Genomic DNA, 27967 nt, shown 5'->3' with positions numbered 1-27967 from the left:
GCTACAACCAACTTGAAGTTATTCTATTAAAATTGTAACAGCTGTTTTTCTTATAAATCCACTAATTGATCTATTTGTATACTTTAGATTTATTTATTTGTTTCGTTGAGGTCTTTAGAAGATCTGGAATGATCGTACGAAATTTAAAAAATATTTAATGATTTTTCTCTGTTTGCTTTTATTTTGATATCTCGAATTTGAGTTTGGAGAAACTATTGTTCGCTAAATTATAGGATAATGTAAATTCTCAGAATATTACGGCATGTGTAAAGCCAGCGGAGTCGCGTTTAAAGAAAAATGCGCTTTTTCGGCAAACGCTGCTTTATATTCAGCAAATCGATACTTGAAGTAGGACGCCGGCATTCATGTCGCAAAAAGTGGATCGCTCTTCGACTTAACTCTCCACTCTTCTAATTCCGTACTGCAAACGAGAAGATTTTTCGGTTTCCCTATTTCAAATTCAATTGCGGCAAATGGACATATTTTTCAAAACCCTTCGGTTCAACTACCATAACTCTGGACACGGTATAATTACTTAAACACATAAAAAAAATTGTTTATCCTCTCCACGGAGCGACGAACGTTATTTCCCCTTTAAAATAATTCTCCTAAACTCGCTTTGTTTCTCGGTTGTGCCCAATTAACCTTGTTCGAATGATAGTTGACTATTATTTCTGGATACAAAAAATTCGTTTATTTTCTTCAAAGATTTGTGAACACAACTGCAATCTTTCAAATCGGTATGTTTCCTAGATTTATTTTACAAACCTTCAGCTAAATTGGTTATCATGTTCTAGTAAAAAGAACTACAAATTTTAGAATTGCCACATTTGTCATTTTTCTTTTAGTGTCGCCCTAAACCAGTTTCATTTTTCGATTGTCAAAGCAAGAAGACGACCCTAATTGATTACCTTTGTCCCCAAGATAGTTAATGGTTCGCTGCTCGAGCACAGTAGATTGTGTTCTCATATACAGGGTGGGTCGCAAAAAAGCACTTGAATATATTGGAACCGAAATCGAAAGGAAGTTTATAAAAAAAATCATACTGTTCAAGGGAACAACCATGACGATATCAAAAAATTGATTGTTTTGACATGTTTAAGATCAGCTGCAAACCCTTGTGTTCAAGAATTGAAGTTGAATCCACGAAATATATGACTCAGGATGCAAATTGGATATTGTTAACGTATTCGACGATCGTGTTCTAACAAAAACGAGCAATACCTGACAAAATAATTTTATTTCTGCTCCTTCGAATGGGAATCATGGATGTACATACACCACTTCGTTGTCAACGTCTACGCGTCTCTTTGGCAATTTCATTTTTGCTTCTCGTTCTCAACATTACGTTCGCGTCAACAGCTTGAGCTTTCGCGTGGCTCTGTGTAGTCTACGAAACAATGACCCGAATGATCTCTCACGATTCGCCTCGCGCAAACTTACTCTTCCCACCTTGATCAATAATTTAGTCCGCTATTGATCATAGTTCGGTAGCGTTCGGTAAAAATAGCGGCGAATCGAACGTGCCGTTCGCGAAATAAACCTTCGATGATAAATGCATCGAGAACTTTTGTTTTTGATAGTCGGCGGATTTCCGACCTCTTTTCACTTTTATGAGCGGACTGTTCCGATGACACCGCCAGACCACGGAATTACTTTATCTCCTCGAATTCATTGATATCGAAACTATACAATGCAGTCTGCGTAACATCGCCTATCCTTGTCGCGCAATGCTTAACAATTAATTATAAATGTACAAAATATGTAAAACTTAACGCTACGATTCCCTATAATGAATTTCTCGATTCAGTTATGATACAAACAGCAACAACTTCACCGCGGTGAAGCGGTCGAGTGTTTTTTTCTTTGTATAAATATATAATTGATTAATTTGATCCCCACGGTGAATGATATTTACATTCGTGTCAGTATTTTTCGGTTTTATTCTGTTTCGGAGGCGATAAGATTCGTACGAGTGAACAGCAACGATGTACAATTTGCTAATAATTTATAATAAATTACGGACGCTCTCTCGAATAACGAAACGTACAGTTTGTATCGCGAGTAACAATATGTATTATTGATACTTTCGGAGAACAATTAATCACTCTCTCTCTCTCTCCCTTTCTCTCTTTCTGCTTGGTTACTAGTTTCTTTAGCACGATTTTCATTAAGTGTAAATAAATTAACCTATGGTAAAGATGTAGTGACAGTCGCACAGAAACGTTAAACTCGAGAAAGTTTAAAGCGCCGCGACTGTAGTTCTTTGCGAGCAGATTGAACTCCTATACCATACACGCACATTCGTTCCTGGCATTTCGACAATTTGCTATTTAGTACCTAAATCTAGAAACGTAGATTCATTCCCTCCCTTATTCTTCATCGTCTGTTAAGCCTATCAATGGTTGAACAATCAAATAAAACCACTGTTAATCGTGTTCCTAATTGTTGAATACGAGGATTCAACTTCTAGATGTAGTAATGCTCGACTGGCATTCGTTGTCGGATTGTTCCTTTATTTTGAACAAGTGGAGGAACTCATACGACGTAAATTGGGTCCTTGCACACTGATATCCTGGCTTCCTGAAGGATCCTCAGCCTTGGCCCTAGAGGTACTCCCATTTTCTGTAACCTCTCCTCACTCAAATACGGGAGCTCCACCATTCCTACCTTCTCCTTCTCGAATGCGGTCGCGTATTTCTAAAAACGTACCATTAACATTTTAACATTAATTATTAAATATTAATGCTCAACACAATCGTTTTTTATCAAACTCGAAACTCGAAATCAAACTTTGCTGGGATATACAAGATGTAAGAAAGTTACGAAAGTAATTGTCATAATTAGACTGCGGATCTTTATGCATTTATAGCAAGATTGAGAAGATGAAATTCAAAATTGTTGAAAAATTCTTAAATTGAAGATGCCAATACAAGATTTCTCCTCTATTATAGTCATTAAGGGAAGAAGTAACGTTCAATTTAGTTTCTATTTCTTGAGATCGATGCAGAAAATTTTTATTTTACATGAAGGTCCGCAGTCTGCATGACAAATCTTGTCTTGTGCTGATCTTTTGTGATTTTGATGGGCACTTGTGAGCGAATCAACGTGTTAATAAGAGGGTCGGAAATTTTAGTTTCTAGAGACATACCTCATACCCAAGTTCCCTCAGGAACAGTCGAATAAGTGGTGGTTCCGTGCCGAAGAACTTGGTCAGCTTCTTCACCCTCGAAGGATTCGAGAGGGCAGGTAACTCCGAGTCCTTGATCAATGGCTGCGACTGTGATCTCACCATTGCCATGCTCGTCTGTGTCCTCAATGCCGCAATCTCGCCCCTTATGTTCTCCATTTCCTGCGAACACCTGGTAGTACTGAATTTTGGAAATTCCAGTTTCTCCCACCGCCTAGTTTACTCTTTAAAATATCCATTCTTCCCCTTCCCATGCACTTTCTCGAAACGTACACTTTGCGATATTAACGAGATCTTCTCACCTGTATCATCAGATGCTGCGTCCTCATCTCCGAGCTCAGGTGAGCCACTGACCTTGCCAGAGTGACCACGTGAGACTCCAGTCTCTGAAAGCGCTTGTTGATGCTCTGTAAACAATTATTTTGACCCATGAGAACATTGAACGTAACGCAATATGCTTAAAAAGTGAAATGAAAAACACTAAAAAATAACGAGAGTGCCATTGATCGTGTAATCTCGTAAGTTTTGGCAGAATTATAAACAATAACATGATAAATATATGACATAGTTTACTTTCCAGTTTTTAACTAGCACTTTATCACGGTGTCTTCTTTTTGCACTACGATGTAGGATACAGTGTTTCCGGTTGAAAATTCTTTTTCTGCTTATGGTGATGTGAGTTTGTATAAATTTTCGCAGTGTAACTGTCGTTAAGGATGATGTACGGGATTGTAAACACATGAAATGGTCAAATAAAGACTCCCGACGAGCGACTGACCTTAATGTCTTTGGCTTTCTTCATTCTGTCGTCGATCGCGTGGGATCTGCGTTTGTCATGATGCCTTGTAACTGGTCTAGATGAAACAGATGACGTGGGCAACGACGAGACGGAACCGTAACTAATAAGGCCTCTGGTCTTTCGTCTTTTCTTCACGCTGCCGCCAAGCAGTTTCAACACCTGAGGTCATCAACAAAAATTTAGAAAAGAAATAAAACCACTTCGATGGATCACCAACGTCGTCAGACATTTCTGAATTTATTAATTCTCTTGTGAGAATACTAGAAGTAAATTGACACCTACAAAATGTCCAAGAAAATCGATCACCAACAATGATAGACTGTTCTAGGCCTATTTATATATTTTTGTAAATAATAAAAATGGATTGGTATGTATAAGTTGTCCAAGAAAATTGATCATCAACGATGTTACGCTGTCCTGGGTTTCTTTATGTTCTTGTGTCGATAATAGAAGTGAAATCGTTGCCCATAAAATGTCCAAGAAAATTGATCATCGATTATTTATAGCTTTATGTAGATTATAGAATTTTTTCTTTGTGTCTTACTTCACTGTACATATTCTCCAAGCCTTCCAACTGCTTTCTGATAGTCCTCGCGTCATTTGTGCTCAAATCGGAGTCGCTTCTGTCAAGCATGGAGTCCAAATCGAGTCCAGTTGTCGTCGAAGTCAAATCAGCCGCTTCGACACCGAAAACTGAAGAGAATAATCATTTCATGTAGTTGTGGATCTATTAAGCAATGAAAATCCAGGTTATGAGAGAAACACTTACGATGGGAAAATTTCTTCGCAGCTTCTTTCCTGGAAAGAGAGGCGCCGCGATGCTTCGAACTGCCTGATAATCCTCTTTTCTCCAAGGCCTTACTGTAATCGCTGTAATTAGGTTTCGACCCGTATGGTAAGCTAGAGGGCCCAGAAACATGCAATTGTTAGGCTTGTTAGGAAAGCTGCGAAACTGGTTAATCATCGCAGAAGTACGATGCCGACTGAAAGTATCCGGACAGTTACTACACCTTTGAAGTTAGTCTACAGACATTACTTTACTGAATAACATATTACATTACTGAATAACAAGTTGCAAATTACAATACGAATCGCAAATTAGGATAGTATACGTGACTCTTAGGGGAGCAGACTCGTTTCCAGGATTGCAAAAGTGCGGGATTCGCCTTTTCATTTCTCGATAATACAAATACGGGGGGTTTCACTAGTCAAAAATGCTAGCTAAAAGATCGATCTAGGGCGCTGTCTGCCTCAAAAGTCCTATTTTTTCGTTTGCAAGGCGTAATTTGCATTATTCGGCTGAATGCAGCTATGAAAATAGCTACATGCGCAGTTGTATGCTTCCGAATAATGCAAATTACGCCTCCTAAACGGAAAATCGCACTTTTGAGGGAGATAGCGCCCTAGATCGATCTTTTATCTAGCGTTTTTTACTACTGAAAAACTCCGTGTGTGTATTATCGAGAAATGAGAAGTCCCGCACCCTTGCAATCCTAGAAAAAGGATTCTACCCCCATAGAATAAAATAAAGTAAAACTATAAAGCAATAACGTAAGTCTAAATGCTAAACAGAAGCTTTACAAGCAGAATAATTGAACGTGTACAGCATAATCGCCTCAGTTACTTGAAATAGGAGAAACAGAATAAGAAATCGTGTCCCACACTGTTTGATTGTATTTTTGTAGGAGCGCAATTGTATCCAAAATAATTCAGGTGAGTTCATGAGTTAGTTTCGGAAGAGTTGGCCCTGTTCGAGGGTTTTTCAAAACCAGTAAGCTCGTAAAATAAGTAGACTGAAAAAGCTTCAGCTAGTCAGGTTTCGACATAGTGTGATCGCCTGGTTGCCCGGACAGACGGTTATCGATATTTCGATCTGCTCGAAGAGGAGAATGAATCGGAAGCAACCCGGGGCACTGACCGGAAGTGACATCGGTTACGAGGCGAAGAGATCTCTGTTGGAAGTAATGTTACCTCGCTGAGTATCGATTTCTCGGCGTTCTGGGACTTTCATGGGGCGAGAGCGGCGGCAATGGTGGCGTCACCGATGATACACTTTCAGATAGCGTGGAATGCGCCATCGCGGGCACGTCTTTCGGCTCCAGGATGCTCCTCAGCTCCGATTCCACTATGTCCACCCACACGGAGTCTTGCACTGTCACGAGAAGGAACAAACACATTCAATTCCCCTCGAAAATCCACGAAACTGTTGCCCACTGCAATCCTCGACTATTTTAAATATTATTTTACGTATTAGAAATTTCTATGGTAATCATAGCTAATGTGCTGGTTATTTGATGTTTTAGAAAATTCTATGAATTTTATTTTATAGATACTTGTGAGAGGATTTGATTGATTTTAGTAACACCGATTTAAATGAGACACCCAGTGCATGAATGCTTTGACCTATCGATGACAAAAGAGTTGATAAGACACTGCTGTGCTACTTTCATTGAATACGAGTGCTGTTTAAATCCAATTTTAATGAAGTATTTTAATGAAGATTTGGGGAAAAACTTCAACATTTTCCTACAAATCAGTCCAATTCCCGTTTTAATATTTCCAACCACCAATTCTGAATAACATATTGAAATTGCTTATCTCCCTGGTAAAAACCCTGCATACAACTCGCATACCTGGAGGATGAGTCTGATGCTCCGGAGGAGGTCTTCGACCACTCGAGTAGACAGCTGATCCTCTCCCCGAGTCGACATTAGACGAACTTTGTCCAGCTTTATCGTAATCCGATCCAGACCCTTGATTTTGGATCTTCAGCCGTCCTATACCATGTTCCAGATCATCTTTCTTACAGTCTGACTTCACAGTGGTATCCTTTGCGTATTGATCTCTTTTGGATCCTTCGCTACTGATCTTTGAGGTGGACAAGTTTCTAGCTGCGTCTTCTGCATTCTCTTTGGATACTTTCGGGCTATAATGATTCTCTTCGACTCTCTTTTGTAGTTCCTCAATTCTTTTTTGAACCGAGGTGCCCTCTGACTCCTGGCTCTCCTGGCCAGAGACTCCTTCCGGTTCCCGTTTCGAACACCTAATCGCTTCGTCTCTGCGGATGCCGAATCTGGTTTCCGGTCTGTATTCGTCGTTCCTCTGAGAATCATTTCTACTAAACTCCCCGTGATTCTCCACCGTAATCTCGTACCTGTTAACAGTTGCTTGTTTTGAAAACTGATGGACGAATAAGAATCAAGAACTAAAGACATTAATCCCAAACTATTTCTAGAATCTTTTAAAAAACAACAACCTTGGAAAGAGTCCTCAAAGAACAACGTTCTTGATCATTCTGATTGGCTACACAAAGATTCAGTCAGAAAAGTGATGGACAAATGAGGATCAAGAACTAAAGACATTAATCCTAAACTATTTGTAGAGTCTTTTAAACAACAACAACCTTGGAAAGAGTCCTCAAAGAACAACGTTCTTGATCATTCTGATTGGCTACACAAACATTTAGTCAGAAAATTGATGGACAAATGAGGATCAAGAAGTAAAGACATTAATCCCAAACTATTTCTAGAATCTTTTAAGAAACAACAATCTTGGAAAGAGTCCTCAAAAAACATCATTCTCATCCCATCAACAAATTCTCCCATACCTCTCCTTATCCAGTCGGTCAACAGTCAAAGGCTTCATCGGTTCCACAGTATTCCTACTCTGCTCATTCACCCGCTCGTCCTCATAGCATAGCTGAGGCTGCGAGACAGCCTTTTCAATCCCCTTCGTCGAGTTCCTCTGCTGGAACTCGATCTCCTGATTACATTCCGTCTTCATATACACCTGGGGCACTCCATACCTAGGTCTCCCTTGAGCATAATGATAGTAAACCTCTTGTCCAGAGAGCCTAAGCTCCTGCGTCTGCCTCGACGTACTCGGCAGATCGATCTGAGACCTCGACATCGCTTGTCTAGCCTGCTGATACTGCTGGTAAGACACGTTGTTCGAGAAATACGGTTGTTGTACGTTCCTCGCACCCGGTTGATTATTTTGCTGTTGAGTAACTAGCTGCTGTTGATGTATTTGCTGGATCAATTGCCGCTGATGCATGTTCTGCGCGTGTTGCTGGGCGAACCGCGGACTTTGATGGTGGTTTTGGTTTTGGTGCAGTAGTTGTTGAGGACTTTGAAAGGTTTGGTTCGATTGCTGCATTCCTGGATTCACTTGATGCTGTGGCAGTGGTAGACCGTGCGTTTTCTGCGTTGGCGTGCTTTGACCCTGAAACAGATAGAGTATCGTATACATTTTGATAGAACAGAAGGGTATTTCAAAATAGAAAGCATCGTATGCGTTCGATCGGTGTCTACTACTAAAGAAAGTAGGCGAATTTTGGCTTTTATGTGTGCAATCGAAGAAAGTAGGTGAATTTTCGGATTTGCAGATTTCCCTCGATCACCTGACCGAGTTCCGAGATCTAGCGCATCGTATTAGGTCGCGAGCGCGTTTTGCGTATCAAACGGTTTACAGACGCAATTAAAGTAACATCAGTGGGAAAAGTAGTTCACGGAGTATACAGGAGTAAATCGGAAATTACCTGGTTCTGAGAGTTCTGATGGATTCCCTGATGCAATTGCTGACTCGGCAGTCCAGACGGTCCCTGGACAACGTATTCCCTCGCGACATTCTGCACCTGCTGGCTACCACCTGTCGCTGATTGGCCGAAGCTAGGAACTTGTGTCTGATGGACCGTTTGAACTCCTCCGGACGGTGCATGGTGCGTCACGTGGAGCTGTGCACTTTGACCTGGCAAATTAGGCTGGATCTGCGAAGTTGGCTGCAGTTGGCCAGGAAGCGGCACGTTCTGCTGATTGCTCAGGTAACTGTACGAGTGCCCGTACTGACCTGAACAGGTAACGTTCCGTATAAATGTTGTTAAACTGTCCCGTGCACTTCATTAACGAGCCGTTTAATGCTAAACTGGTGTCAGTCGATCCTGTGCAACTCGTTTCACTTGACACCACGTGCCTGACAAACTTAAGCTTCATTAAACATTGTCCTATGATCTCTTTCACGGCCATACTAATTATTATTTATTTTTAAAATTAGACCATGCAAATATTTTGGAGGAAAATGCAGTTCTGATTTGATGTAACTTCTATCGGCACCAAGGCAACAAAATTGCTATATTAAAATAAATTATAGTTTTTCCATTTACCACAAGTATTTTTTGGGTACTGCTGCATGTTGACGGAGGGTTCCTGGGCCCTCGGTTTCCCATAGATCCCCTCCTTCTTCTTGGCCTCTTCCTCATCGATGCTCCTGCTGGATTTTCTCAGCTCCTCGGTGACATTATTCAAACTAGCCTCTGGTTCCGTTTCAGTATCCTTCCGGCTCTGACCGAAACGACTGGATATCATGTCTTTGATCGTGTGATACGTCCTCGAGAGGGACTTGCTCTTCTCCTCATCGATCTTCGTGTTTCTCGACGCTGTGGCCGCCGCTGACGCCGACGTCGACCTTCGAAGAGATTGCGATTATCTCGGGAAAAGAGATTGCTTGGTGAATTATGGGAAATATTTACGCGTAGGACTCCGGGGGATGGTAACTCCTTGCTTGGTTCTCCTGTCTCACTTCTTGCATCTGAGTCCCCTGGAAAGTGTTTTAGAAATGCTTGCAATTTTTCATATCAAGGAAATCGATTATGGAATTCCATTTTGATTAAAAATATATAAAAATTTTCGTTAAATCCGTTTCGATTAAAATTATAGAAATTTTCATTGAATTCATTTCGATTAAAAATATTTATACCTGGCTGTTCTATTAGAAATACATACTTGCAATTTTTCATATCAAGGAAATCGAACATGGCATCCTATTTCGATTGAAAATATAAAAATTTTCGTTAAATCCGTTTCGATTAAAAATATAGAAATTTTTATTAAATTCATTTCGTTTAAAATATTTATACCTGGCTGTTCCATTGCACACACTGTTTCATTTAACAGCAGTATGAACAGTAGAATTCCACTTTCGTTAAATTAGCACTAAAAACTCCATCAAACGCACGAAGCCTCATTGTTTTATTCGGGACTGCAATGCTGCTATATAGGTAACTATGGAATTTCATTGTTGGATTTTTTACGGGATTCTTTAAAATGGAATTTAAATTGTTCGAAGCTCAAGCCCATGGATCGCATATAATTTCGAGGTTGAAACAGGCATAGTTTCTTCGGGCTAATGATACCGTGGCTCGATCTAAGTGTTCCTTTCAATGTTCTTCGCCGGTTATGTCGTAATTTCAGAACGAACTTCACATTCATTAGGAACCCGAGATATCTCATTAGACCGGGGTATCTCGCTGCAAACAAGTTACGACTAATTACGTAATACGCTCTCAGAATTGCGTTAAACGATAACGAGCAAACAAACTGTGCCACTTGCTATCGGGAGCATTAATTTGTTGATAGAAATGCGGACTCAGGTGTTATTTCCCTCGCAACCAATGGCCTAGAACGAGGCATAACCAAACTGACAAAAAGAATTCCGCAATGGTATGCCAACCAGCACCACGTTTATCTAAATAAATGAACAGAAATAAATTAGCGAAGAGCACGATGCTAAATCACGGTACATGCAGTGCTTATTCGACCGTTGATTTTCATTTTATTAACCAAGACCGAACTTACAAAAAAAATCTGAAAAAGTTTTATTTAAATCCCATCCGTCGCGATGGGTGTGGAAAAGTTATAAAGATTTGCAGTCTACCGATAAGAGTCTCTGTAATTGTGTGAGAACCAGAATTATTCTAAAATTATTTTAAAAGTTCAGCGATAATTACTGCCGAGAAACTGTTCGCTGCTTGGGTGGGATCACTGTATTTTCACGGGACGTAATAACAAAGGGGAAAACTTCGCAAGACAGGTTGCCCGGATCCTCCGTAAACAATTCTCTATCGAAGAGAGGACATCGGACGGTTAATGGCAGCATGTTCGTTTAAACCGCAGAGAGAATTTCAAAGTTGTCGGACTGAATCCTCTGATTCGTTGAAAAGGATGTGGCTGGAATAACAACCGATATTATCAAACGAAAGGAGAAGGAGAGAGACGGGAAGAGAGAGACAAGTGCAAGTGAAGTTGTGCTCATAGGGCTCGGCGACACGCTTTCCGCATACGAAAAAAGATATTCTGACTTATAGCCCTACCAACAGGTACCCTCTGGAGATTACAGTGCGCCAAACCTAACGTAAGAATCTCACAGCCTGAACACCTCGTCGTCGCTGGGAACCATTAATACAGACGCACGAAAATTCAATTCTCCACTGTGTGCCATACTTTTCATTCACAGCTAGACTGAGACCCTTTATGTAAAGTGAAAATGTTCTTCGTTGATTGAGAAGGACAAGAAACCAAATACAATGTTCTTTCTTTTCTTAACACTAGAAGAAGCCCTGCACACGACTGATGCTGTATTGTTTCGTAGTAATGACAAAATAGCATTCAATCAGATTTTCTAGAATTCTTATTGTAGTAATGACAAAATTGCATTTAATCAGATTTTCCAGAATTCTTATTGTAGTATGTGCTTCAATTAAAAAGTAAAATTGGTATTTCTAATAAATGATTGAGAGAGATTAAAACATCGTTGTCTGTCAATTATCGATTTTTGACAACAACGAAGTATTATCCACCAGCAGATAATGTGTAAATAATTTTTTCAACTGTATAGGACAATTTTTGTGTGTACCGTACATACGAATCACATCCAACAATTTTATGTAATATTTAGATGGAAAGGTTCGATAGACCACCAGCATTTTTTTTATTGATCGTCGACTATTCGATAGATTTTATGCAATGGGTGTGTATGTGCTGAGGTACACAATTTTCGAGAACGATTGGCGCACCCCAATTTCCCATATGCACTGTGAGCTTTGCGGCGTAAAAGGAAATGCATGAAATATTAAAAATGACTTTTTGGAGAGCTACAGTTTAGATTTTCGTATTTAAAGCTATTTTTGAACTGTGTGTTAACCTTTTAACGTGTGTGTCCTATTCGTTATATTATTTATAATATTTTACAGTAATTATATCGTTCAATAAAATTCGTTGAAAAAGAGGTTTGGGTTAGAGTTTTATTCATCACTTGACTCATGTGGAAGAGAATGTGTAAAATGGTATAGAAGCATATAATTATTTTTCTACGCCCACAGCTTTTAATGAGTGTTCGATCTCTAACAGTTGAAGTGTTCTTTTGGAATTCATTACTCGAGAGATGTCAGACTCTCTTGAAAAATGAAATGAATGATCGAATAAAGGAAGGGCCTACAAAACCCACTCGTAATTGAGGTATCGTCGAAAGCTTTGATATCGGAGCAGCAAACACGTCAATTATCATCAGAGTACACACGTATCTGACAATTGGCAGTCGATGATAAGCTAGTCGACAGTAATTAATATCAGAATTGAGTGTACAGTTTCGACAAATGGATGTTGATTCAAGCGCTAACGTGAGCACTAATTGATTTCGGTCGTTCGAGAAACATTTGCACGAATGTCTACCCTCCTCATTGTCGGAATTAACTTCTATTGTTGAAACAAACAATGATCTATCGATTTCACTAATTCTCCTATTCATTAGTATGTTAGATTATTTAAAAAAACTGTCAACCCCCAACCATGAATTGTCAAAGATATTTTTATTAGCTAAAATTAATAGTGATTTCATTTTAGAGCTTTTTCGTTTCTGCAAATCCACGGTTTAACGACGATTCAAAAGCGTGTTACACATTTTACGAAAATATTTGTGTTCCCAATTTTGCAGACACTGTCCTGACCTCATTTTCATGTTTTCCTTTATACTGGGACACCTAAAGGAGACGATTTATGAACACACTAAATAAGTGAAAGGAAACAGCTAATAGATTACGCAACGACTACATTGTTCATGTAACAATAGCAAGCCGCTGTGGCGAAATAAATTAGCCATGTGACTTTGTTCTCACTAATATTGACTGATAGATCGTCTTAAACCAGTGCAAGCCCACACAGCGTTATAGGAAACTCCCTTCGGAATATGAAAATAAAATATTCAAACTGAAATTTATTATGCTGTCCAAGCAACAAACTTTATAGATCTTGTTGTAATACAATTTTAAATAAGGAGAGATCGATAGAAAATATTTGAATATTATTTGGGAAAATAAAAAAATCTGCTTCGTATTGAAGCCGACCAGGATTTCTGACATTTCGTGTACAACCTTTGGTACACGTCTATCCGTTTGCAAGCAAACATCGCGAAACAGTATCCTGCAACACGTACATTAGCGACACCCACTCGCATTTCGAGCTGCTTACGCATACGTCCAAAGAGCGTCGCACTCGCGTGAATAAACCGCGAGTGAATGAAGCGTTTCGCAAAGCAATACAACAATGAGTGGATTCTCATTAACCCATTGCCTGGATTTTCACAGGAAAACCCGTCGAGTCAGATGCGAGAGAGCTCGTATGAAATTTTTCTCTGTTACACTGTTATTCGTTGCGAAATAACAGATCAGTACGTTCTCATAAGTTGATAATCGTTAGCTAACTTTTCCGTAAAATAATTGGCAATCTTCTTCTTTTAGGCTGTTCATATTTTTAGGAGTATAATGGCTTTTAGTAATGATAGAGAAGAAGTTGACACTCACTTCTTGAACCCAAGCCTGCTGTTTAATCGGCGCATCCGGTGCGATCGCAACTCTGCCTGCAGTTTTCTGTTTGTACTCATGGAGGATAGGGATTTTCGAATTCTTGTCTGCCGATGACAGCACTACCTCGCGTTCTATCTGCAAAAAAAGAATTAATATTCAATTTTCTATCCTGTCGCACATACCCTGCAATTTATCATCGATCAAGGACAGCGATTACCCAATAAAAATGATCTAAACTAAATGGTTCGTGTTCTGAAAATAATAAGACTGCAAATATACAGTAAGGAGCATAACTGATTCCACACACTTTTAATTAGAACAACTTTTTTACGAATGGACCAAACCGACTTCAGTTTTTCTGTAAGGTTAGAAGAATTAGTTTAGTAAATGATGTGTAAAAAAATATGTTAAAAAATGCATTTGGACGGAATTGTGAAAAACAATACTAAAAATTGATTTTTACAACTTTTTTAGCTGGCCCAATAACGAAAATTTAAAAAATGTGTTTTGTCAACTGGTATAAATTATATATGCTCTGAAAATTTCGTTGAAATTGGTTAATTGGTTTACGAATTATAAACGATCAAAAATGGTGAAACTTGCCACTTTATGGTACACTATAAATTACCACTTTTGATCGTTTATAATTCGCAAATCAATTAACTAATTTCAATGAAATTTTCAGAGCGTATATAATTTATACCGGTTGACCAGACACATCTTCCGAATTTTCGTTATTGGGCCAGCTAAAAAAGTTGTAAAAATCAATTTTTACTATTGTTTTTCACAATTCCGTCCAAATGCATTTTTTCAACATGTTTTTTACACATCATTTACTAAACTAATTCTACTAGTCTTACAGAAAAATTGAAGTCGTTTGGTCCATTCATAAAAAAGTTGTTCTGATTTAAAGTGTGTGGAATCAGTTATGCCCCTTACTGTATGTATATAAATTTGTTCAACGACCTTCCACAAGATTATATGTCTTTATAATTACAACAAATTTTGTTTCCGTCTATTATCGCATTGACTACCCTCATGATGCATATGCATAAGTGCGTCTGTATTTAAAAAAACTAATAATTGTACTAATATATTGAATGTGAATCTGTCAAATTTCACTAGGATATTTTATTCTCTGTTTTTGTCGTGTTAAATAAAGTATTTCGATTATTATGACTAGACTGCGGATCTTTATGCAAAATAAAAATTTCTTACCAGAATTGCAACAAACTGGAGTGAAATAGAAATTTTATTTTCTTCCCTATTATATTTAGTAGGTTGAAAATAATATAACAGTATGTTTAAATTTTTCAAATATTTTTAGTATTTCAAATTACACCTACTCATTTTTGTCATAAATGCATCAAATCCGCAGTCTAATTATGACATTTCTATATGTGTTAGGAATAAAACAAAATGGCCAAGTCCTTTATTAGCCTGATTACATAAAATAATTGTTTGAATGCAACGATTGGAGCATGGGGGGAGAAATTCATTGAGTGAAGAGTACAGATAAATCTTTAGACGCGAAAGTGAACCGATATCAATGCAAGGCTAGCCTCGAAGAGGACGTCAACGAGCGTTTCTCATCGTAAACGTCTGGCGTCGTCGGTCGAAGTCTTGCGATACCCATTGCGAATTTTTTCCAAGCAACATCGAGAACAGGATCTGGAAGTTCAGCTAGCAGATCTCGGGCGAACAAGTGGTTCGTCGGCTGTTTGCATGCATATAATAATGCGTCTAAAAAGAGGTGTCACTGAACTAACCTCGCCTTGAGATTGTATCGCGGTCAGAAGAAAGCAAGCGTGATAGAACGAGCTGCAGAACGCTGGAAAATGAGCACGCCTAATCATCGCCTTTGCCCGCGGAACGTTTATGAATAATTCTATACACGCTTCCGTGCGATTTCGTATATTATAATCTACCGTAAAAAAAAACACACAGAAAAAACGCGAAGGCAAACCACGAAGTTCGTTGTCCGTTAAATGAGCTCACCCGTTACATGCAAAATTATTTTTATAGCAAACTGCAGGAGCTGCGGTACATAGTACAAAATTATCTTATCGTAATAAGATCGAACATTAAAGATGTAATACATCGTAATTGCTTGGAACGTTGTTGCTCGAAAATCTTATCAGTGAAGTAACCAATTATAATGTATTTTTTTCATACTTTAAGTAAATTGAAACAGATATTTATCTTTAAAAATATGTATATGAATTATCTCTTTCTATGTATTTAAATATACTAAGAATGCAATAGGGACGCTAATGTAGGAGGATAAAATATTCTCCTGTATATATTGTCAGATAATGTTATCATTATCAACAATTGTTCCTATCTAAAAACGATAGTGAATTGCACAATAGATGCTGCGGATTGTAAGCAAATATTGTAATTTGTCGGACATCGTTATCTGCCAAGTGGTTCGGGAAGACAATGACAAGAGAAACTCATCGACGACTGTTTCCAAGATTTCACAAAAGATCCGTGGAATAATTGGCAAGCAGTTAAGCGTACGCAACATCATTGTCGGCGAGGGAATAGAACATAGAAGACAACGTCTAGTCGATGGTAGACGATGAGATTGTGTGCTAGGAGTTAGAATCTCGGCACAGACAAGTGTTCCGATTTGTTCTCGCCTCCGAAGAGAGACCGATCTACAGTGAAAAATATCTAATGCATCTAAACGGCTATCGCAACCCTCTTCTCGACTTCCGGTAAACGGTACGCGAGTATGATGCCTCCTTTGTGTCTCCCGGGAATCTCTGAGAATTTTCCCAAGAACGTAACGCACGTACAACGAACTGTTACCGAAGACAACGACGAAGAACTAACCGATATACCAGCCCAGACGTATCCGGTCAGCGTTAACACCGTAACACTGTCAGTGCTTTTAAACATCTGACGGAGTAGTCGTTTCTACAGGGGTGGACAAATCTGTTTGAAATCAATTTAATAAATTGGTAAAGTTACAGCAATTTTAAACAGATTTTAACAAGAATACTGTTTATTGTGAATTTTTAATACATTTTTCTAGAGACAGATTTGTCTAGAAAAATTTCACGTTGCTGGGTTAACTAGTATATAATTTCTTTGGAATTAAAAATGCTCATGATAAATACGTTCCTCAATAAGAATTTTAAACAAATTTTAACAAGAATATTGTATATTGTGAATTTTTAATACATTTTTCTTGAGACTTCTCTAGAAAAATTTCACATTGCTGGGTTAACTAGTCTAATTTCTTTGGAATTAGAAATGCTCATGATAAAAACGTTCCTCACTAAAAATTTTAAACAAATTTTAACAAGAATATTGTTTATTGTGAATTTTTAATACATTTTTCTAAATACAGACTTCTCCAAAAAAATTTCACATTGCTGGGTTAACTAGTCTCTTCTTTGGAATTAAAAATGCTCATGATAAAAACGTTCCTTAATAAATATGATACGTAAATGAATGTAATAAATGACAATTTATTGGGGAAATGAAAGTCTATCTAAATCTTGAAATAGCTAAATCAATACACATTAAATAATTGTCAACATAAATTTAAGTAGAGCTAATAAAATTGATTAAGGGTTAATAAAATCGGCGAAATGGTGAAATTGAACAGCTTGCTACTGCCCGAGAAGAAATAGCACTTCAGAATCGTTTCACCCACGCTATCGTGACTCAACGAAGTTCGACACGTGCAAGTTAACATTTGTCGAACCGGTGAACTTGTCAGTATTATTATTTAAGTGACGTCTTACATCCTACAATTTCTTAAGTGATAATTCTTCCGATTTTCCCTACTTTTTCTCCTTTTTTGCAATAGCGCGTGATCTTACGATCTGCGGTGTTTGTGAGAATAATCAACAAAGAGGCGCAAAAGCGTGAAAAAACAATAGCATAATGTTAATGAACTGAAGGTAAGAGTTTCACGCTCATGAGAACACTTGGGTTGTACAACGAAATTACATAAAAGTCAGCATCCAAGTATAAGACTGTATTAAGTAAGCGAATGTGCTCAGCATTGTTCAGAAAAGAACATTAAAATTAGTTGTTCTCTCAAAATCACACGGTAATCAGTCAGTGTAATGATTTGGTCTTTCGTTTGAGCCGAAAAAATGTATTCAGTTAAAATGACGTTCTGTCTCTTACAGCGTTTCACATGCGCTGTTATCGATTCTCAATAAACGCTATCGAAACAACATACGCAGTACATGATTTAAAAATTCTACTCTACTTTGTGACCCAGATATTCCCGATGCACTGACCTACATAACAAAACGCAGTGCATTCGACAATCTATCGTACAATTTTTGTTCTCCCGCGAACACACCAACGCGTCCTTCATCAAAATCCTGGTTCACTGGAAAAACGGTAAAAAACACTTGAACATCCTCTTCGTATAAAATAAATAAATTCTCTCGTCATACAATACGGTAGTTAACAATATAAAGGCGCGGATAGTATCATAAATTCTAAGCCTCCACGGTCGCTCGACAAGATTAAGCCGAACCGAATTAAAATTAATGAATTCACCAATCCTGAAAAACAATATCTGTATTTGAGCAGAGTCATCTATTGTATTCCCAGCTTCGTTTAATTTGTGACGGGAATTTTTCTACTTCCTCGCAGATAGCATTGCTTACTTGCAAAAATGAAATACGTGTGTGATGCCGGAGATACATTTGTGAGAAGCACCAGATGAATAGAATGCGCGTGCGTTGTTTAGGAGGCGTTGCTTCAGGGTTGCTTAATGACAATGTATTTTTTATATGTGGCCCCAGAGAGCATCCGTAGTCGAGAGAACATGAAAAAAACAATAGGAGACCGAAAATATTCTAGTACATTCATCCACGTAACAATAGTACAATATTTCAAATATACAATTCTGTAGTTTAGAAGATTTGTATATTTTTGACACATTTGTCCTCAAAGAATTATGTTTCACGTGTTGATAGCAGCGTTCATTTTACACGATGTATATTTACAAAAAAAAAATAGATTTTAGTTTGAAAGCAAACAGAAAGTTGCTTCGTTTTTAGCAGATGGTAAATATATCCCGGGATTGTTAGGCAGTATTGTATCCCTGGAGTTCTCTGATTCTTCTGACCAATTGTTCTGTGGAATTTGCTCCGCACTCTTCACATCGCATAGTTCTTCCTCCGTTAACGGAAACGGCCGCAGAACAAGTTAGTAATTCCAGGTACCGCCGACCGCGGAAAAACCAACATCCAGCAAAATTAGTACTCTCTCGTTACTTATATAGCATCTTGATATCTTCAGTGAAAGCTTCGCCTGCGAACGAAGAAACAAGAGCTTCGTAACTTTTCGACGTACCAGGCCATCAATTCAATTCTCTCGCGGAACATTCAACTTTGTACTTGGAAAATTCATATTTCCATTTACCTTCGCGTAAGGCAAGAACTCTTCACTTAGTTGCTGCGTCGTTCTTACAAAGTTTTCGGTCTGCGAAAACCATGAAGAAATTCCTGTTCTTTATGCAATTTAGATTTTTATCGTTCTTTTTAATGAAGCTCGACGATTAAAATTGCTATTAAAGAATTGATAGACATGAATGAACTTTTGTGTATGGACATTTTTGTGGGGACGCGTGTAAAATATATATATATGATTAGTTTCTTTTCCGTTTCCGTTTAATGAAGTTGTTAATGAATTGATAAACATGAGCGAACTTTTGTGGGGATGTGTGTAAAATGATTAGTTTCTTTTCCGTTTCCGTTTAATGAAGTTGTTAATGAATTGATAAACATGAGCGAACTTTTGTGTGTGGACATTTTTGTGGGGACGTGTGTAAAATATGATTAGTTTATAGTTTGTTTTCCGTTTCCATTTAATGAAGTTCGACCATTAAAATTGCTATTGTGAAGAATTGCTAAACATGAGTGAACTTTTGTGGGGACATGTGTAAAATGATTAATTTCTTTTTCGTTTCCATTTAACGAAGTTCCTCGATTAAAATTGCTATTGAAGAATTGATAAACATGAGTGAACTTTCGTGGGGACGTGTGTAAAATGATTAGTTCCTTCTCCGTTTCCATTTAATGAAGTTTGACGATTAAAATTGCTATTGAAGGATTAATAAACGCGAATGAAGTTTTGTGGGGACTTGTGTAAAATGATTAGTTTCTTTTCCGTTTCCATTTAATGAAGTTCGACGATTAAAATTGCTATTGAAGAATTGATAAACATGAGTGAACTTTTGTGTATGCATATTTTTTTGGAGACCCGTGTAAAATGAGTCACTGAAGAAAATTCGACATTTGGAGGTTTTGTCGGCAGTTGCATTCGTGTATCGACCTGTAGCGATCCAGATCGTTTATAAAGCATTTCACCTGGAGAAACGTGCAATTAAAAGGAATCACGCGTGGCTGCGAACCCAGTGGAAGCCTAGAAAGTCTCGGCAGACCATACCGAATAAAGTGCTGCGCCTTGACTCCTAACCATGGCGGTTCGACCAAGCTGTTTTTTCACCAGAGAGCCGAGGAGGCAAGTCCGAGCCGCATCAAAGTCCTGCGGACTTGGATCGCCATATTCAGTCTGTTACACCTCGGAACCAGCCGGCGTTATCGACGATAATAAAATCCGAACGGCACGCCTATACAAAGCACGTCTACAACAAAAGTTTCCAAGCCTGATGATTTAGCCGCGGTTCTACACCTCGGTTGCACATCTGTGCACGCTTTCCGCGCGGATCGAATTAATGCAGAACGCCTGCATCGTTAATTAACACGCCGCCACGCCGCTACCCGTAACGCGATTGCCAACGCGAGCATCCACACACGTCTACATTATTCTTTCTTAGGCTCCTGTAATTGTTCCTGCTCCGTTCTTTCCTTATGAAACATTTATGCCACTTTCCAATGCAGCGAGCTCGCGCACGTGTAACTAGAATTGCAACAGTACGGGCCAAAAGTTGCGTGCTGGATGCGATGAATAAGCTCCGCGGTCTTAACGGCATGAAATTCTACTTTTTCAGAGTGTCTTAATGATTCAGCGGCTTGTTTTCTTGAATAATTAAGAGCCGGTTCGTCTTGCGAGAACTCCTGGGTCTGGAAACTACGTACGAATTTATGGAATTGTTATTTCATTTGCTGAATGTGTTATTAACACGCTGGACATCAATTCTTGCTACAATCTATTAAACAAAATTTTATTGGGATGTTTGGTGTGACCTACGAGGTGTGGGAATGCTGCAAAAATCACTGTTATGATAAACTTCACCTTTTCTATTTTCTTGTATTATTAAATATAGAAGAGTAAAGACCGGAAGAATCTGTGGAGAATAATGGCTGCCTCGATCCTAAGGTAAATACGAATACATACCGGAAATTTGCTACTGTGAGTCTGTAAGTTAGCCGGCTGTTGAGTCTGACTTGAACTCTGCTCCTCCCCGTAGAGTGGTGGCATCCTGTATTCCGGTGCAATGTTCTGCCCGGAACTGCGAAGCTGGCCGTCGTCGAGAGCAGCGTTTCTTTCAATAGCGGCCCTAAGCGACGTCTGCTGCTCGGCTACCGTTTGCACCCTGTTCTCTTGCTGGTCGTTCTGGCTCTTCTGATTGTTCGGCACCGGTTTCGGTGGTGGTACTGGCTTGTAAAGTCCCTCCTCATCTGAAATTCATATTTCGCAGACAATTAGTCGCCGTGTTAATTCTACGCCCCCGCTGTCCAACACACTGCGCCTCTCTGAAGCGCTCCGTATACACCGATTTAATTTATTCGACTTTTGCTCCCTCCCTTCGGACGCTATTATTTTTATAAAAACATGGGACTGGTTTTATTCGAGTCGTACACTCGCAGCGAAAAGTATTCGATCGAACGAGTCAGTATAAATATTGATCGTCGTATGCAGATATTCGTGAGTTCGATATATAAAAAGAGAAGATACGAAAGTAAAATTGTTCATGTTTGTTTCTTTATAAGGTAGAAAATGATCTCGGTGGATTTAATAGAAGAGTAAAGGTAAATCTGAAAACTAATAATGATACTACACATGCAGGATTGTTGAGATGAATTAAACTGTGAAAGGGAATGTTCTCTCGGAATCATCTTATAAAATTACTATATCACTGACATATGTAGTTTGTAACGAGAGTATAATTTTGTTCACATTCTTGCAGAAAGAAAAAGCTATGGATACAACCATTATGACAACGCAACATTTCGTTTGGTTCATTAAACAGGATGAATAAGCAGACAAGAAATAAAATTAATAGATACATTAGAGGCAACGTAAATAAAAATATGACTAAATCATTTTCCATGATGGATGTACTAAGTGTGTTCAGGATCCATAAACCTTTCGAATTCGGCGGACAGTATAATTTCAGTATTTTTAGAGATATTAAGAGTTTATGGCAGCTTATCTCTAACGCCTAGCGATTCGTTTTAACAGTTTCGTTAAAATCACCGGAGAAGATGCACGGTCAGACTTAATTCCTAATGAAAAAGTAATTGGGAAGCGAGCTAATCGTATACAGTTAATCGTAATTAAGCTGATGCTCAGCTGCGCGTGAAGCTACATTTAGTTCCAGCGAACTTCGACGTATCCGCTATGAAAATTTAGTCTAGGCTAGGTGTCTCTTCCCCTTAAGTGGAATAATTAACGTTACCGTAATGAAGATAATGAATATATGTGTAAATTCAAATTTTCCGTACATTTCCGGTGTAGTTTGTTACACCAAAACCCATCGTGCAGAAAAATTTATAAGGGAACGCGTTTCAATCACGTAACTATTACATTACGAGTCCATTTTGTTTACTAATTATACGATTTCTGATTCGTTAGCCTCCTTATTTATTTTTCTTTTAGAATCAGCTTCTTATATGGCGTCTGAATAAAAGAATGTATTTGCAACTAAAATGGGAACGATGGACTGACATAATTATTAGGAATTGCGCGGTGCATCGTGCATTCTTCGGTAGAAACATAAAATGTGCAATAACATTCCGTGTGATGCACACTTTCCATCGGTTTCATCAACGCTCGATTTTAATGGAATCGTTGCGTAATTGGAAGGTATCGAGCGAAGTCAATTTGACTATTTACGCTGGGCGAATGTTGCAAAATGCTTTCAGGTGAAAATTGCTTTTGCCAAACACACAAATATTGTTCTATTTGTAATTTCCTTTACTTTGGCTCAGTTATATTGAAAACGATATTTTGGATTGCAGCCAGAAAGGTTTGCAGTTTACTATCCATTTGAAAAATATAACGACGTTAATATCTTCAGAAATACATAAAACAATTTCGATTGAATTCTATATCAACTTTAAAATGTCTCTTGGGTTTTCTGGGGTTGTAAGAGGTGGTTAAAGATTTTTAATTTTTATAATATTGTTATTGGTGGGGTGTCGCGTGTAAATAAATTTTTGGTGAAGCATTTCCGATATTTCTGTACCTTGATTCTGATTTTGCCGCCTGAGACGGTTCTCCTGCTTGACTTTGCGAACGGTGGTGGCCATCGCGTGTTGGCTGACCATCTCTGAAGAATGCACCGAAACCCTCTCTTTCACACCCGCGAACACTTGTTCCACTCAATATACATTTCGACAGCACTTTGTCACGTTGTCGCACGCTCGGCAGCGAACGTTTTCCCCGAGGCATCAGCTGTCTCAATTAACAAGCGTAAATGTCCTTTACCTTTTGTCGAAAATACTGATAATTTTACGGTCGTATCCTGCGCGTTATCGGCCCGTTTCAACATAGTCTTCACTGCGTTATGAAAACGGACACTTCTTGCTCGTAACACTTCATCTTGCATGCTAACAACATGTTGCAAATCGTCGCTCGTTAATCCTAGTTTCTTAATTGACCAGTTCCGTGGTTCGTTCATTCAAGCTCGTTTAACATTACTCTGAAAAAACATTGGAAAACCTCTTCAACTACAATAAAACGATAACGGAATCACATTTAATCAACGGACAATTAGTATGTTCAATTTAATTGTTGCAACGGCCTGAAAAATCTACAATTCTGTTTAGAAATCCGTGCAACCTTTCTTACGATTCCAATTTACAATCTAGCTGACAAATCTGCTTCCGTGATATCAATGGGTAACAGGCAAACTTCAAACTGCAATAAGCGACATTACAATTCTTGAGAGGACAATCTACAGCGCGGCAATTGCAATCATCGCAATTTTCCGCTTCGACATCTCTCCTGCTGTTTTCTACGATTTCACTATTATCCGCAGTCCAGCTCACAATCTTACAACAACTTTTTTTTCTGTCTGTCGTAAAAACGTCACTAACCACTTTCGAGGAACAATCAGCATCACTGCAGCCTTCGGTAAAGACTGTCTACATATATTACAATCTCTCCGGCAAGCTTTCCTACAATTTCACTAACTCTACAGCGTACCTAACATATCTCCGTACCGTTGGAAACTGATCACTGATCACATTCGAGAAGCAACAAGCATCACCGCAGTCCCCAGGAAGACTGTCGTCCACATTTGTTGGAATTTTTCCGACATCCTGCAAGAACCTTTACTAGGATTCCAGCGTATTCTTCTTGCACTGACTTCAGGCGGAAAGGAGACGAGCGAGGAGGATAGTTTCTAACAAATTCTGGGGAGGTTTTTTCCTCCGCGCGACGTCCACCGAATCCGTAATAAGAAGCCAAGTCGAGGAAGCGCCAAAGGGAGGAACTGGAGGAGACACGTGTGGAGGCGTCCGCGCGGTATTCCGAATACTTGTGTCGTCGAAAAGTGCCTTTCAGCTTCGAAGGGCCAACATGAAGTTTCGAAGAAGTTCTTCTTCTCTGGAAAAACGATTTTCCCCAGTTGTATGTTGCTTCTTCCGGACGCTTTCGTCTTTGGAGAGCTCCCTTCAGGTTGGAAGGGATGACACGGACCCTCGAAGAAGTCGACGCGATCGCGAGATCTCGATCGAAACAAAAGTTCCTCCGATTGTTCGTTGTTTGTTCGGAGCACGCGCGATGTTCTAGACACTCCGGTCGTCGAAAAGCGGGTTTCCGGTTCGAAGGGACGACTCGAACGCGCGAAGAAGTTGTTGGTCGCGAGATCTCGATCGAAACAAGAGTTTCTCCGGTTGTTCGTGTTTCTTCCGTGCACGCGCGAGCAAGAATGCGCCTGGTGCGTGGCCGGTTGCACGAAAGAAGCGGATTTTCCACGCGAGAGGAGAACTCCGCGCTCTCGGGCCTTCTTCGACGCCACTGAAAGAACTCAAACTTTCCATTGAGTGAACGTCTGGTTCCGCCGTACTGACTTCACTTCCGGTATCGTCCCACCATTACCAAGGAGAAATCACTATAAACACCGGTGGGAGAAAGATCCGTCGGTGAAAGAGACGAGGAAAGCCGCTCGCGCTCGCTGACTCTCGGAGGAGGAAGAGAGAAGGGAGACAGAGGAAGAGAGAGAAGGCTGGTGAAAAGGATCGATATATAGTGGGGAAAAAGGAGAGGGACAGACTTCGGGATAATTTATTCCGCGTCCATACGCAGGCGGGCTCCGTGGCGCGCGTCGGACGCATATCAAGCTGCGAGTAGGCTCTCTGCCACTGCCAGGACGATCGAGAGATCTTCGATAGTTGCTGGCGATTGTTGCGGCCGTCCTCTCTAGCCTCTACACGGTTTCATTAACCCTACACCGGGAAACTTGGCGCTACAGCTCCGTGAGATCTGCTTGAAAATTTCCGGCCCGGAATATTCCCTGTCAATTTGATCCCTGTTGCGTGTGTGCGGAAAATTAACCGAGTATAGGGGTCGTAAGTAATGGATACGAACCAGTGATTTATTTCGTCGTTTAACATTTTGATTAATTCGACGTAATATTGTAATAACGTAGCTATAGCACTTTACAGTATATTATAGTAGTTGCAGCGACGTAGGAAGACATCTAATGTAAGTACTCGCTAGACTCCAATATGTTTAAAAAGTTCTTATTGATATAACATAATCATGAAAATCCTATTTCCGGTATTGAGTAGCTAAGAAGTCAAACAGGAAATAGTAAGTACCCCATTCCATTTAAAAAATTGTCCAGAGTCATATTTTATTCGAAGAATTCCAAAAACAATTAACACATATCCACCCACGAATGACTAATACAAACTTAGATCAGGAAATACAATATTAACGAAAGATGAAATCATACTTTTTTCGAAGATAGAAGAAACAACAGAAAAATGGAGAGAGCAGAAATGCCAGCTGGATACGTGTTAAGAGAATCTTACAGAAAGATGTCTCTCCCGGCAATTCTCAAGAAGGTGTTATAAAAAGACAGTCTTTGTTAAATACCTCCAGAGGAAAATGACAAGATAAAGAACACAATCGCACGTTACCGTTCAGGAAAAAGCAGGATTTCGCGAGAACCGTTTCACTCACACCATTGTGGTCCAACGAGATCCGACACGTGCCGGTTAACGTTCGCGGAACGACTGACCTGTCCTTAGGTATTATTATTTGGGAGACCGCCAGGTAGACGGCGGCATCCCCCACTCTGACATTGTGTCGACTTTTCGTTTCCCATTGTCCTAAAATCCAGCTAACTTTTGATTACGTTTACGAATCATAACCGAGTGACCTTTCCATTTCCGTCCGTGTCCGATTTTCAATAGCAACGTGCACCATCACCACAATCCGAAAAAAACGAACGGAACGCGGCCAAATAACATTCGTCGATCTCGTAGCAGCGAATAAAGGTCAATTCACGTAGCTTTGTCTCCCTCTTGTCATTGTAACGAGCGACTACATGTGGGTACGCAGCGAGAATCGTCGATCAGTCGCGACGATTGTCACGTAAAAATATGTTTCTCGAAAACACTTGACCTTTCACGACAATGTCTGTGTACGTATGGTACGTGTGCGAGTGTTTGTGGTGTGAATCTATCCTAACATCGAGCATACGCGCGACGTTATCGAGATCCTCGACTTCAATGTCGCGTTCCTCCGCGTCTGCGTCGCCCATCGCGCAAATAAGATTCTTCGAGAGCGTGCTCGAGAAAGAAATTTTACGAGTTACCGTTTTTTATATTATACATTTGAATTGTGAAATGTGACAACGTTTGTAGTTTGAAAAGTTTGTACCGTTCGTCAGAATTGGTAGGCTTGCATCGGGGCAACTTGTGTCCTTCCTCTTTCGCGTCGAAGGAAACCAGGCCGTTGTTCTCTGACAAAAGGGGGTGACGTTTACCGAGGTTGACGTACGTGTTTACTACGTCCGTGAGAAAATACGTTGAGGAAGAAGAGACACGGTGAAATGAGTTCTAGGAGCTCGGTAGGTGGGTCGAAAACAACCAAAGACTAGACTTGAGGACGAGGAGAACACTTACGCGGATCAACCATGCGTGCTTCCCTATATTCGCCGGCGTCACAGGTGAGCCGGGAGTAACCACCTAACGAACCTTCCACATATGCGTGACGAGGTAGGATCGAAAGGGACAAACAAAACTCGAAAAATCACCGGCGTCATTCGAACCGTCAATCTTCATTCGCTGCCTCCCGAACACACGCCGCGCGTGTGTGCGCGTAAACGATTCAGCGTCCCCATACACCATAAAACATACAAACAGATTGTTAGTGCAAATGCTGTTCGCCGTAATACGATAATGACACATTTTACCAAACAAATTAGCTTTCCCCGTGTTACATTGCACGAGAAATCTCAAGGCCGTATCAATTTAAACCGCAAGCGAACCTGTATATGTTGATTCAAGTTTAACACATTAAAATTATTAAGAGATGGAATGCTTTTAATTATTGACACAGAACATTTTTGCTATTAATAGTGAAACGCGCGTTTTAAAACGTTTAGTAGTTATTTCCGAATTGAAAGACCAGCTTGTTGGCAGGAATGTGTTAGTGAACGCAGGAAACAAACGTCGGCCATAAACTTTCGAGAAACAAACCATGATCTACAGGGTTCGCAGCTTTCCACCGGTGCTGTCATAAGGAAGAGAAATTTCTTGCTCTTTGTCAAGAATATGTGGAATGTAGCATCGCTTGTAGCTGTTAATTACCTAAGCAACTGAATACGAATCTTTAATGTTCACGCAGGATCGTAAGTATACCTCTCTCGCGTGCAACGATTGCAGGTGCAACTGACGGCGAATCTTGTTCGGCCTCGCTAAAAATACAGAAGTATTTCCTTCGTAGAAAATTGCCGGAGTCAAATTCGCGTCGGATCGGGCAAACAAAAAGTAGAAAAGGCGATCGATGATCGGACACGCCAACTTGAGCCTTATTTATATTCAAATTAACTTTAATTCGACGAATTATGTTTCTGCCATGATCGAACCACTTAGAACTGATCAACTGCGGTTGATCTCGCTAATTTATTAGCGAAATTTCTGCTAGACATTCA

At 39.5% G+C, this 27967-nt stretch overlaps 1 protein-coding gene across 9 annotated transcripts; it reads right to left on the bottom strand.

The window, feature by feature from the left end:
* Positions 1-71: 71 nt before the first annotated feature.
* Positions 72-27967, bottom strand: LOC143208573 (uncharacterized). 9 transcript variants are annotated; one of them, XM_076423045.1, is made up of 16 exons: positions 25947-27967; positions 23042-23497; positions 20968-21251; positions 13621-13758; positions 9517-9584; positions 9151-9452; positions 8530-8837; positions 7597-8213; positions 6623-7143; positions 5961-6141; positions 4759-4889; positions 4534-4682; positions 3969-4148; positions 3493-3597; positions 3152-3352; positions 72-2700 (listed from the first exon to the last, which is right to left on the bottom strand). In XM_076423045.1, exons 2-16 carry the CDS (start codon positions 23121-23123, stop codon positions 2539-2541), a joined length of 3429 nt encoding a protein of 1142 aa, XP_076279160.1. In that variant the 5' UTR covers positions 23124-23497; positions 25947-27967; the 3' UTR covers positions 72-2538. The 9 variants fall into 9 exon arrangements, with proteins under 9 accessions (XP_076279160.1, XP_076279155.1, XP_076279157.1 ...); XM_076423040.1 differs by lacking the exon at positions 25947-27967 and adding an exon at positions 23638-25798; XM_076423042.1 differs by lacking the exon at positions 25947-27967 and adding an exon at positions 23647-25798.

Source organism: Lasioglossum baleicum, chromosome 5 (genome assembly GCF_051020765.1).
Source record: "Lasioglossum baleicum chromosome 5, iyLasBale1, whole genome shotgun sequence".
Taxonomy (NCBI): Eukaryota; Metazoa; Arthropoda; class Insecta; order Hymenoptera; family Halictidae; genus Lasioglossum; species Lasioglossum baleicum.
This window is presented reverse-complemented; position numbering and strand designations above follow the sequence as displayed.

What these genes read in the sequence shown, in the direction of transcription:
- LOC143208573 (XM_076423045.1), bottom strand. Translation starts at nt 23,123, where the DNA reads ATGGTCAGCCAACACGCGATGGCCACCACCGTTCGCAAAGTCAAGCAG. An exon ending in GCATCAGACTCATCCTCCAG is followed by an intron (nt 6,142 to 6,622) that starts GTATGCGAGTTG and finishes TTCTCGTGACAG; the next exon opens with TGCAAGACTCCGTGTGGGTG. An exon ending in TGCGAAGAAATTTTCCCATC is followed by an intron (nt 4,683 to 4,758) that starts GTAAGTGTTTCT and finishes TATTCTCTTCAG; the next exon opens with TTTTCGGTGTCGAAGCGGCT.